A 13,314-nucleotide genomic window follows, 5' to 3' on the forward strand; every position below is an offset into this window, starting at 1 on the left:
TGCTTTTGCGATGACACAAAGCGCAATTTTTTGTGTTTTTTTTTGCGCTTTCTTTGCGTAATTTTTACGGGATCTGAACACAATGTGTAAGGAACTTCAACGTCATGCTTGATGAGCAGTCACCGACCTGCCCAGTACGTTGTATGTGTATATAAATCCACATGTGTATCTCTACTGTACATGTATATGCAAAAAATTGAACGAATAGAATTGTGAGTATAGCTTCCCAACAAAAACATGCTGTCACCCAAACACATTTTCTAGGACACTCCGGTGGCCAACAGGTCGACAGCGCCTTACCAGGGCTGGCACTACGACATCGCCAACCAAGGCGACAGCATCGTCAGCCGCTTCGGCCTCGTCTGCGACCGCCAGTACCTGCTCAACCTGGGCGTCGGTGTCTTCGTCATTATTTCCGGTCTAGTGACGCCAGTGCTTGGGTTCGCGTCCGACCGAGTGGGTCGAAGGCCCGTCACCCTGGCCTCCATGATCGTCCTGCTGGCTGGCACCGTTGGAAACAGCGTCGCCGGCACGTTCGCCTTCTACGTCTCCACAAGAACCGTGGTCCTGGCAACCGCCAACGCCATCTTCATTCTCATTTTCATCCTGCTCTACGAGGTGACCAGAAAAGAGTGGCGGCTGGTGTTTACCCTCCTGGTCACGGCCGTGGGACCCACCGTGGTACCTCCGTTCGTCGATGCTCTCACCATATTAAAACCGCGCTGGGTGATATTGCACGGAGTCATCATCGTGCCCACGGCCATCCTGGCGGCCTGCTGCTACCTGCTGCCAGAGTCGCCCGCCTGGCTCCTGGACACCTGGAACGTGCAGCGTGCTCAGGAGGGCGTCCTGGAGGCAGCCGTCCTTAACGGATTGGACACCGCCAAGGCAGCGGCCACCTTTCGGGCAATTCTCGTCCAACTGGTAAAGCTCGATCAGAACCCCCACTCGTCAACGGAGCTCGTTGCCACTGACGGTCCCGTTCAGTTCGTGAATATGCGTCGCCGTGCGGCGTCGGTGTTCCTGGCCAGGCTGGCGCTCAACGCTGTCTACTACCCCCTGGTGGTGAAGGGGCGCTCCCCCGGCTACTACTGGTTGGCGGTACATGCGCTACTGCTGACGGCGTCCTACGTGGCCGTCGGTTGGGTCATGGTCAAGCGGGGACACCGGGACAAGCTGATCATACTGCTGGTCGTCGTTTGCGCCTTCTCCGCCTTCCAGACGCTGCTGATGTCCGTCAGCGGTCTCCAGATGGCGATTCCTGTGGTGGACGCTGCTCTCAAGGTCGCGCTGTCAGGCGCCATGAGCGTAATCTTGTGCTACTCAGCCGAAGTGTTCCCCACGAGGATCCGCTGTGCCGGCGTGAGTGCCTCGATGTTCTTCGATTACGCCGGTTCGCTCCTGGGCTTCCTCGTGCAGGCGTTGAGCGGCCGCAAAGCAGGCGTCTTGTTCCACGCGACCGCGGCCATCTTGATCGCCCTGAGTGTCTTCGCGGTGCAGTGGCTTCCCGAGGTCCTCGTCGAGAAGAGGCAGGCGAAGCTTCACTCGGCACCTGTGAGCGCCCAGGAGCGCTATGAAGCCCTCAAGCGGTCACTGGCGCTGCCAGTCGACGACGCCAAGAGGGGGAGACGGTGTAAGGAACAAATGAAAACGCCGACCAAGTCGCTGGCGTAACGATGGGCACATTTTTAGTGCACGCCAGATTCTCATAAAGCGGTGAAGTCGATGAATAGAATCGTACTGAAAGCAGAATACGTGCAATGCCCTTTGAAACTCTATATCGTGACCAATGAAGCAGTTTCAGAGAATATGATTGTATAACTTATCAGGCCTCTTCTGTCTCAAGTGTGTTATTAGCGACCATCTAATATTAGAATGCCAATTGTACGAAAGAGAACGCAGCACTAAATTCACGAGTTGTATGTTGTCCCAGCAGGGTCTTTACTAGGCGCTTGAATTGGTGCGTGTGGTGCTTTTGCGCAGGTATATATATATATGTGTGTGTGTGTGTGTGTGTGTGTGTGTGTGTGTGCGTGTGTGTGTAAACTCGTAAATTCCATACGTTTCAAAATTCTCGACTGGTCGTCACTGCTTCCTTGTCATTACCTCTCGCAGTACTTCGATCAGGTGACTGGGAGGTTTCGCGATCTATCAAATAATACGGCGTTGCGCTGCTAAACTGGAGCTCGCGTGTTCAATCCGTTGCGGAATATTTCGATGGGAACAAATTGAAAACACACGTATACTTCTATTTATTTCATTTCATTTCATTTCATTTATTTCACTTCACTTCAGGAAGTAGAGGGCATGGGAAGAAAAAGCTCTTGTGAGCTTGACTAGGCTTCCCAGCCGATTACAGTTCAGCATGCAGTGACGGTATACAAAAAAAACTGGCGTACATAAGTATAAACACACAAAAAGCGTACATTATTCTCGCACATAGTTGCAAAAAAAAAAAGAACACAACAGCTACACGCAATAAAAAACATCAAAGATAAGTTCAAGGCTGACATTTCAGACATCACCTCACCAAAAAAGCATGAAGTGCAGACTTGCAACAATAAATATCAAAATCATTTTGCGATAACAGATTTAACACAGAGGGCAAAGTTGTTCTCAGCATCTGGGCCCCGTAATTTGTGCGCGGTGTTCTTGTTTCGTACTTTCTCATGAGCCGTAAGGGATACGAAGAAGAATATTCAGCTAATTCTGCCAAATCTGCAAGCATTGGAATATTGTTCTTTATTTCATTTAGGTGCACATTAAAGAACCCCAGGTGGGGAAATCTAAACCGGCTGCCTCATAATCATATAGTGGTTTTGCGACGTAAAACACAAGAATTTGTTTAAACTAAAAAAAAAAAAAAACGGGTGGCTGCGTTCTCCGGCTTTTTTTCTAGGAGTGTAAACAAAATAAATTATTCTCGAGTCTGCATGATTTCCGAGAAAAACGTGTTACGCTTATCCCATATTTCACACATAAATGTAATGCCGCTCCCAAATGTATGTCCGCTCAACTGAGCAGCTTGTATATGATAAAAGGCGGCTCTGCAGTTATTCGGTGCACTATCATAACGACAATAATGAAGCAATTACAGAGACGGCATACCTCACTTACACGTAGAGATATGTGTAGATCTGCTGCATCGTTCAAGAAGATAAGTGTGGTACCACATGAGGCACCCAGTTTTATTGGGTTCCAAACATGGTGAGACTGTCAAAAAAGTTTTCCTTGCCTGAATCACGTTAGCAGATCTACAGGCTGCCCCAAAACGGGGAAATTATGTTCACTGACAGCTTATTACACTTATTAGCAGGGCTTATTAGCAGGACTTATTAACACCCCTGTGTTAATTCTCTGAGATACTGCGCCTCTGCGCTACAGCCACGACTCCCCGGCAGCACAATCCTTCGCAATAACAGTCCTCACTTGCATCGGTCACTCACCTTTGAGACTGCAATAGTGCTGTTATGTGTTACATTCGAACGGAAACGAGTATTCGGTGTCGTACAGTATATCAATAACACTTGCAATATATATATATATATATATATATATATATATATATATATATATATAATGGTTTTGTCTGCTATGCATATTATTTCGTCGAATGAGAGTTTTAGGTGCAGTATTCACTAATACGTGTGTTTCTTATGCAAACACGTGCACGGTCGGGAGTTGTCACGTTTTCAGTTTTAGCATTTAGAATATTTGATATTTTCCCCTTACATGTATATCGTGAATATAGGTCTATGTACCCTTTGATTTCATTACCTAGAAATACATTGGACATTCTTCGCGCCACGCCGTTAATAAACCTGGTTTATTTCACTCTAATATTGTTTTCTTCGATCATTGTCCCTGATGAATATCCACTGACAAGAAGCGCGCCTAAAATGACACGCTATCAATAATAAAATTTTCGTACGTAGCTTCATGTCGCGGCATACCAGTTGCTTTTAGAAGACAGTGTTAAAAACAGCGTTTGACTTGGCTAAAACAACCTTCGGTACCCGCCGCCAAGAGTCACGGGCGCATCAAAGCAACTAAAACATTAAAAAAATGTACTCCACAGACGTTCTGCGAGAAAAACTGGCCGCCGCCACCGTCCGCGTAGCGAACGCGCGCTCGCTAGCAGACGACGCGCATGACAACGACAGCAAAATTGAAGACGTCGCGTTGTATAATCCATGCCTCAAATATATATGTTTGGCAAAATGGTGTAAACATAATTTTGCAGTTGAAATAAAACACTATTTTTAAGAGCGTACTAGGCGCAATCGGCCTCGGACCCCGCAGCGAAAGCACGTTGAATATGCCGCGGAGCGCGTCTCCGCCCCAATCCAGTTCGCTCGCCGCACCCTCGCACAATTTTTCCACACGCGAGGCCTCAGCGGGAGAGCGCCGTTCGGCCCACTCGACCATTGTCGAGTACACTCTACCTCGGCTACTTCACCGGTCGTCTGCTTCACAGAGGATAAAAACTCTTGCGACCATTTGCGTTTAAATCACGACAGATATAACAGCGCATCTGGACGATGAACGCGCCCGTGACCTCCCTTCTCTCTCCCGTCTGGGAAGCCGGCACCCACTATTCGCCGGTAGTGACGGAGGCGCTGGCACGCCGGTTTTCCTATTGGCGCTGGTATGGGGCTCTTGCGTTGCCCAGGGTGCGCTGCAAAAATGGGGCTAAAAAGCGCCCTCAATCCGAAACTGGGTAGTACCGAGCTCGGTCGTCTGCTTCGGGAAGCATGTGTACAATATGGACCCGCCACTTTCGGTTGTGTTGTACCACGGCTTGCAGCGAATATCGGGCGCCGAAGATTTTTCCATGGGTGGCAGGTTGCGTAAAGGCAAGGAATTATGCAACGCTGAATACGTGTGCGCCGTTCAAGAAATAAGCGGCGAAGTTTTAGCGCGGTGTCAATCGCAAGTGAAGCGAGTCACGCACGCGCGAAATTGAACTTCGGGTAAGGTTTGCACGCTGCTAGATTCAGGCGCACAAACGCGAGGAAATGCTTTTTATAGATGAATTCACAGCAGCGATAAGCAGACATGTGTACGGAACTGCTCGAGCGCACGACGGTACGCGCCGCGACGGCAGCGGTCTTTCAGCATGCCGCGAAACGGCGGGTCTCCTGCAATCTTTGTTGACTGCATGCCGCTAGACAAGTAGTTATGCCTGCGCTGTAGTAGCAGCCATCTGTCCCTTTAGCAATTTATAAATAACTGATGCAATGCATATAAGCTCGCAGTAACGTACGTACGTGCGAATCGCGCTGCAGCGCGAGCTCGTGCGCTGCTCGCTTGATGTAGCTTTTAATGACAGCGCTCGAACAACGATGTGCTGTAATCAATACTACCTTGCTGTGCTGCCTCAACGTGCTGGCTTGAGGTCAAGGATGAGCACATTCAACTCTCTAACCTGTGCTGCTCGTAGTGGGGTAGAGAATTGTCACCGAATCAGCCCGACCATTTGTGGTCATTTGCACACACCTGGTCACTTCACCAATTCTCACCGGTCGAATTGTTAATTGTCGCTGTGGCCGTGTCTCGAATCGTGAATCACCAGCCATGCCTGCTGCTATGTCAGTCTTCCATTTCGCTTACCCAGCGCGACGAACTGCAGTTATCCAGCGCGCCCGACACTCCACTTCGTGAGGCCTTGAAGGAAAACGGTAGAATCTGATGTTGGGATTCAGGCCTTCTTGTTCATGGTAGCCCACGACGCAGCAGTAACGACGGTGACGCTTTTTCGTGGCTGAGCTAGGTCTCTCCGGATCGGCGTCGCCGATGTCTTCTGCTTCCAGCATTACGTACCACGGCACACGGAGAGTCCGTTTTCGTATAACTATAGGCTGCGGCCAGCTCGCAGCCTGGTCGCCATGGTCTGTGATAAGTGACGAGCCTTTTCGCACTCGAAACAGGGCAGAAAAAATTGCGAATCTACGCAAAACGCGGGCTAGAAACGTGCTTCGCCACAGTCAGGGCTCAATGCTATGCAAGCTGGTACTACCCAGATGACGTTTTTCGCCGCCACCAGGCGCCGCTACTATACCTCAGACTCCAGCGCAAGACGCCCATAAGCTTTATGGGGGCGCCGCTGAGATGAGAACGAATATGGCGCCACAGGAGACCGTTTCCCCACCCTGAAAGCCGGTCTTGGTTAGAGGCGCCCAAGGGAGTATCGCGACACAACACCTTCAGTGAGCGCAGGATGCGGACGCCGTAATGCTCTCACGTGAGTGCGCATGGCGTTGGACGCGCCCCATGCCCTTTTCCCCTCTCCCTGGTCTTCTCTCTCGTGTATCTGACGTCGGCACCCGTTTTAGATGCGAGAGCATCTTATGCTCGGGGCAGTGTCCGTACTGCGGCGCCCGCACCCATACTTCCCATGCGCATCTCTCGCTCATTCTCCCCTCCTACGCAGATGTGCGCTCTCCTCCCCTCTCCGCCACAGGTGCGGCGGAGCAAATCATTGCATATAACTCTCTCTCTCTCTCTCAATCTTTCCCTCTCTCTCTAAGGGTACGCTGGTAGGCGGCGCAAGTGTCGCGGCACAGTATAAAGCGCGCGTTCGCTGTGCTTCCGTCATTCCAGGCCCCGGAAACTCGCGAGTTCACCAAATGGCCACAGAGGGCGAAAAAATCGCTGCTAACAAAACAAGCATAGTACATCCCCTCGAAAATATGCCTAAGTGAGTTCAGTAGCTCCCGCTAGAGGCGCCGTAATAAGCGCAATTTAAACCTACAAACTTTCTCCCGCGCTCATTGAAGCGTTTTTATTACTTGACCAAGAGTACAAGATTATTATTCTTAATGAGAGATTGTACTGTTCAGTACCAACTGTTTCTTTTTTGCCATTATAAACGCAAAATAACGTTCATCATCAGCGTTCTCCCACGTGACCTCTGGCCTGGATTTAAACTTTTTAGCGGTATTTTTATCGAACACGGCAAGCACGGATTCATTGGTTCGTACATTTATGCTGGTTGCTTATTTTGTGCTAAAACCAGTTTATCGCGCTTCGACACCTCGCGTTACTTAACTTGGGGTGAAGTGACGGGTTTGCGAGAAATGTAAACCCGAAAGCTAGGTATCGGTCGTGAGCCATGCAGAACAAGTCTGCATCGAAACGGGAGCCGGATTCTGCTGCGACTGAGGACGGCAATACCGGTAAGTCGTTTAACAGCGCTGCTTCTTGAATCGTTATGTAATATTCGTCTCGTTAACTTACAGACGGAGACAAGTTAACGAACTAGATCCTGCATTACATATGGGCAGTCAGGACCCTCCGTTGCTGTTTCCGAAATGATGTTTAGTTGCGCGGCCATCGTATGCAAAAGCAATGAAGAAAAAAAAAGACAGCGATATCGGAACGCCCGTCACATTTTTCATCTCGTTGTAACCGTGGCCATAGGCGACTGAGTAGCCTTATCAATATATATATATTCGATTCCGCCGGCCACTGCTTTCGTCCACAAAGCCGGATAACCCTTTAGTAAATTGAAGTGAATGTACTGAATTTAATGTATTAAAGAGTTGCACGCATGATAATTTACCCATATTTCGTACTTGTTGGTTCCAAGTGTTCTTGCTGTTCCGTTTGATTTACCTTGGGGCATTTATTTTTGCAGTAATAAAGGGGTGCATCACGTGCGTGCGGAAAAGGAATGCAGCAGTTCTAATAGCTTCACGTGTGTCGTATATTTGCTTGTGGAACCAGCAGCGTGATAACTTCTGCTGTATAAATGAGTGCACAAATGGTCTCATTTGTGATCCTAATAATACTTAAGCTGTTGACACGCATTGTAGTTAGGCAGGTAGCAATATTCATTTAATTAACATGTTGCTTAAGCACCCTAGAACAAAGTGTACAGTTCCATGTGTTCTGCTGTCTAAAACCATTACAATATATATGTCACACCTGTTGCATTTCATATTGCAAAATTGTGCTTTTTCAATTTCTGATGCAATCAAAATTTCTGTTCCAGACATGCAGTAAAGAGGATGGCACCAGTGTAAAGCAGCACTCCATACACCAAAGACAAGCTACTTCCTGCTACTACAAGGCCATTTTGTGGACTTTGGCTGTTAATACAAGGTAAACAACACCAAGTTCAGAAATAAATATGCTCGATATATACTGTATTGGCTCACTAGTCTTGAGATACATGTCATTTGTTTGTAGCAGATGATATGAATGTCTTTCCACATTTACGGTTCAGCATAATTGGTTCAAACATAAAAGAAAGCCCTACATGAGTTTGGCTAATCTGTGCTGTATCTCATGTGTTACTGTTCTGCCCCAACAGAATCTGCACCAAGCACACCATGGTCCTCATCACAGGAGCCCCCATCTACCCTGACAGGAAGGGGCTGGAGCCGAATTTACAGGATTTTACACCACAAGCAAAGATGCGGATGCAGAAGTATTTGGATGAGATATAAAGTCTACGGAGGATTGTGTCAAGACTGAAAAGAGCCTCAGCCATCATTCCACCAGCACGGATATTGGCCTAGTCATCCAGGTACCTCAACAAATACTTTATAGAAATTCTTCATGTTGAGATGCACCTGAAACCATTGAACAAGCACGGACGACGCTGGCCAAAAGAGTTCCATCAGTTTGCCCTTCCTTAATCAGCTTCCTGGTCATGTCAAATTCCATTTGTGCCGAGTATACATTTTTTTCTATAAATGCAAGCTTTTTCATTCCCCACTCTTGCTAGGGATAATTCTTCTTCCTCATCCAGACATGAAGGTCAACCGATTCAGTGCTCATACTTAATACCATTCACTGTCTAGTAGCATACCATATTTGTAGCAATATTTCTTAGTGTATGCTGCCATGTGCAATTCCTCTCTAGAAATAGCCGATGCAGCATCGACATGCGTCTTGCATTAACCGTTGCACCGTGTGCTATGTAGCATTTGACTTTTCTTAATGTTTTTGGCTTTCAGTGCTTGCAGAGCCGAGTGGCTTCTTTCATGAACACAAGCTTTCTGATTGCCATGTTTAATTTCCTAGTCTCATTCAGCATTGCTCTTCTTGCTCAATAGCCTGGGTGTAGCCCTGCTTGTCTAGCCTTGCCTGGGTGTAGCTTTGCCTTGTTCGATAACCTTCAGTGTACCTTGTGCTAAACTGAAGTGATTGATTACAGAGTCTGGTTTCGCTGCTGTCCCACTTGGTCATGGTCGCCGTGTTACGTTTCTCGAATGTGGGGACCTGGTAAGTTGCATTGGGAAGCAGTCTCTCGAGGTAAGCACCTGCTCCTGAAGTCTGCACAGCAAGTAGACTCCCAATTTACACGCACCGTGATTGGTGCTCCTTGTTCTGTCCTTTCCTGCTGTAGCCATGTGCAAATTTTGCTTGTGGCCTTCGTCAGCTGCAATTTGGCATGAGCATAGACCAGCATACGTGCTTACATGATCTGAGGTGTATGAAGTTGATAGCCACCTAGGTGGAATGGCCCGCAAAAGTGGCTGCCGAAGGTGATGCCCACGAAACCGACTTGTCCATAATGAGACAAATTGGGGCACCAAGTGTGAGCCATACATTAGCGGCCCTCCAAAGAAAAGAAATGTGCAGGCGGGAAAGGAGTTAATGCGAAAATGCTGGGTAGTCCATGTTGCTGTGTTGACTGGGGCAGTAGATGCCTGCACCACCTGATTGCTTCGCAATGCAAGTTGCTAATATTCAATGCGACTGTCGGTGCAAATAGGTGGGACACGCCGCCCAATCTGTTCGCGCTGCTTGTTGTCGCTCATTACCAGACCACCATGTGTGTTGCAGGCAAGCGCTATGCCTGTAGTCGGACAGCTGAATGTGCCGTAAGTGACCCATGTACGCGAATGCTCACTGTTGCCATATAGATCTTCACCAATGTATAATGTATTGTGTGGACCTTATGCGGTCATTGATTGCAGTCTCATTTCACTGTTATCTGACTTGGTTATGGTTGCCGTGTTACGTTTCTCGGACGTGGCGGCCTGGTCAGCTGCATTGGGAAGCAGTCTCTCGTGGTAAGCATTCGCTCCTGCAGTCCGCACAATGACATAGACTTCCAATTTACATGCTTTGTGATTGGTGCTCCCCGTTCTGTCCTTTCCTGCTGCACCCATGGGCAAATTATGCATGTGGCCTTCCCCGGCCACGATTTGGCGTGACCATCATTTAGAAGAGTATAGATGTAGGCCAGTTGGTGATTCATGATTTGGGAAGTTACCGCAAATAACACACGAGACAAAGAAATAGACAACACGGAGCGGTACTGACAAGTGTTTATCTAATGAAGCGAACGCCAAGCTTATATAGATCAGACACACATGTGCACCCAGAAAGCAACGAGAAAACCAATAATAACACAGAACGACCTTCAAGAGGGGTGCGATACAAATGCTAAGATACACGCTGATAGACTAGTGAGGCACTTAACACGTGTGTATCACGTGGAACGAAACAAAAGTTCTTTCTGAGTAACAGCAGATTATCGGCAGAAAAAATAGCCAACTGAAAAGAGAGGTTGTAGAGGCAATAGCCATGCGACACTTTAAGGATGGTGATTGCGTTAGTTTTCAGTCAGTTGCTGTTACCCAGAAGGAACTTTTTATTTTTTACGTGATACACACGTGTTAGGTGCCTCGGTAGTTTACAGATGTTTATCCTAGCATTTGTATCGCAACCCTGTTGAAAGTCGCTGTGTTTTTATTGGATTTCTCGTTGCTTTTCGGGTGCACACGTTTGTCTGATCTATATAAGTTCGGCGTTCGTTTCATTAAATAAATAGTTGTCAGTACAGCTTCGTGTTATCTCTTTCTTCATCTCGTGTGTCTTTTGCGGCAATCCTAGACCAGCATACATGCTTACATGGTCCGATGTGTGTGAAGTTGAAAGGCCCGCAAAAAGGCTGCCGAAGGTGATGCCCGCAAAACCGACCATGTCCATATTGAAAGATAGAGGGGCACCAAGGGCACCGAAATAACAAAAAAAAAGAAACGTGCAGGTTCGAACCGAGGTAACTTTAAATTTCCGGGTAGTCCATGTCGTTGTGTTGGCTGCGGCAGCAGATGCATGCGTCACCCGATTGCTTCGCAATGCAAGTTGCTCATGTTCAACGGCGACTGTCGGTGCAAACAGGTGGGACACTGTCCAATCTGCTTGCACTGCTGGTCGTCGCTCGTTACCAGACCGCCATGTGCGACGACGAAAGTGAGCCGTTTACGAGCTCGCGTTAATGATTCCAGCGCATCTCGACATGCAATTTTTATTTCTGCTCTTGTACGAGAAGGTGCACTGCTTGTCTTCTGCCAATAAAGTCGCACGTTCTGTTCACTCACTTGTGGCTTGTTTTTATGGGCGTCAGTAGAGGCTCTTTGGTCTCCTGGCAATTAGAACGCGAAAACTACGCGGCAGCCAAGGCAATGAGGCGTGCCGCAACGCCAACCGGGCGAGCTCGGCGCGTACCAGCGTACGCGACCGGTCAAAAGCGGCCATATTGAATTTTGCTCCAAAAAAAACTGCATTTCCGCTTCCTGTTTGAGCAGCGCCACCTGTCTTATGCCTAAGTAAGTTCCATGCGCTGCCGCTTCTTATTTTCGTACCACTGTGGAAGCTACAGTTTCCCTTCTCTAAAGTTGGTTGGGGAGCGGTGGGCGAGGCGGGCATCGAGGAACCCTAGACTGTGCGTGCCAGCTCTCCCATCACGGCCCATGCGCGCAGCCCTGCCGGCCTCTGCCTCCTGTGCCGCCGACTCTTTCTGGGCTCTTGACCGCCTAGATCTCCCCTAACAGTGTCGACAACGGCGTTTAGCCGTTCCGTCACATCGCCAGCGTTTTCAGTCTTGACAGCGGTTGTGTGCGGTTATTCTATGTCGGTACCTGCAAGCCAGAAAAAAGATGCTCGATATGGCTCGAGGAGTCGAGATTGGCTCCGTTCTGAATACGACAGCCTGGCAGCCAGCCACGCAAAGATACTTGCATCCATGAAAAAACCATGGAGGAAGGAAAACAGTCGTTGGCGTACGCAAGCAATGTCTCGTTCGTGGGTTCGTACATTGGGATAGTTGTGTGCTGTTCTAAGCTGGTCTATACATTTATGTGATATCAACTGGAGTCATCTAGCTGTGCCGATGCTGTTTGCCATGTGTTTTGTGTGATGTAGCGGTTTCGGTTTAGAAACACACATAATCCGCACCCAGGGGGCGCTGTTTGCAACTACGCCCACCTATATAAAGAGTTGACGCCTTGACGAATTCCGTCTCGGTACCTTTTCCCAGTTTTCTTCTGTTTCCGTGCTTCTGTGACATCGTCAGTTGTTCGGCCGCCATGCCGATATAACAGTTTTGCATCAGTGCTTTGTGACCATAGAGTTTCTCACTATGTTATGTTTGTGACATCGGCTGTATTGCGTTTTTTCGCCGACGGCTTACTACCACAATGGCGGGATCTGCGTTCGCCACCTCCGTTCTCGATGCGCCGTTGTACGTCGCACGTTGGGTAGGAGAAGTGAAATACTTTGCACTTTGTGTTTCGTCAACAATGTCCGAATTTCTTTACGTGATAACCGCGACAATTATTGATGGTTGGGCTCTACTGTCTTGTTGGTTTTTTTTTTTTTTTTTTGTCAGCTTTATTTTTTATATGCGGGTTCTGCTTGTTTATAGTCTTTGTGGTTAACGTAGCATGAAACAACCGAAGGGAGTGCATTCAGCGAGGACACGCTGCTCATAATCGTGAGCCAGTCTGTACTCGCCCTATCTCGTGTCCTTTTGTTCTTGCATGGGTACGTTACACTGTAGCATTGCGCACGCGCACGTGTCACTATACAGCTTGTAGCGTTCCAAGCGCCATGCTTACTTGTTTTATGCATTGTCAAATGCAATCGGCTGCTGATGCAAAGTTGCACTGGTTTTTTATTCTGACTAAGCTGCAAAACTTGTAGCCTAGTACATGCTTCATCTAGGAGTGCAATCGGGACTGCTTATCGTTTATTAATGAATAACTGTGGTTCACCTTATTTGTAACTGCATATCTGGCATTCAACTGACCTGATGCTCTTATTTTGTTCTTTTCACTGTTTAGACGGCGGGACATATTGGTGTCTTGGCGCTAGCTGGATGGCGGGACCTCATCATTATGATCAGTGTAAGCCAATGTACCTTACCCTCTCTGATCATCAGTGTATTGCATGTGTATTAAGACCAGGGAGCACTTCACGGTAAAGTACCTAGCATTTAGCAAACGGGCATTAAAAAAAATTTTTTTACACTGATCCCTAATCAGCTGCCACTATTCTGTTTCTCAGCACCAG

The 13,314-nt window shown here is 48.0% G+C and overlaps 1 protein-coding gene across 1 annotated transcript; it reads left to right on the forward strand.

The window, feature by feature from the left end:
• Positions 1 to 264: 264 nt before the first annotated feature.
• LOC119435863 (solute carrier family 22 member 16-like) lies at positions 265 to 1,674 on the forward strand (the record flags this gene model as incomplete). The annotated part of the gene is made up of 1 exon (XM_037702567.1): positions 265 to 1,674. A coding segment is annotated over one exon (1,410 nt), but the record flags the coding sequence as incomplete, so codon positions are not given.
• Between the last annotated feature and the right edge of the window lie 11,640 nt (positions 1,675 to 13,314).

The sequence above is a fragment of the Dermacentor silvarum genome, unplaced genomic scaffold (assembly GCF_013339745.2).
Source record: "Dermacentor silvarum isolate Dsil-2018 unplaced genomic scaffold, BIME_Dsil_1.4 Seq964, whole genome shotgun sequence".
NCBI classification, from domain to species: Eukaryota; Metazoa; Arthropoda; class Arachnida; order Ixodida; family Ixodidae; genus Dermacentor; species Dermacentor silvarum.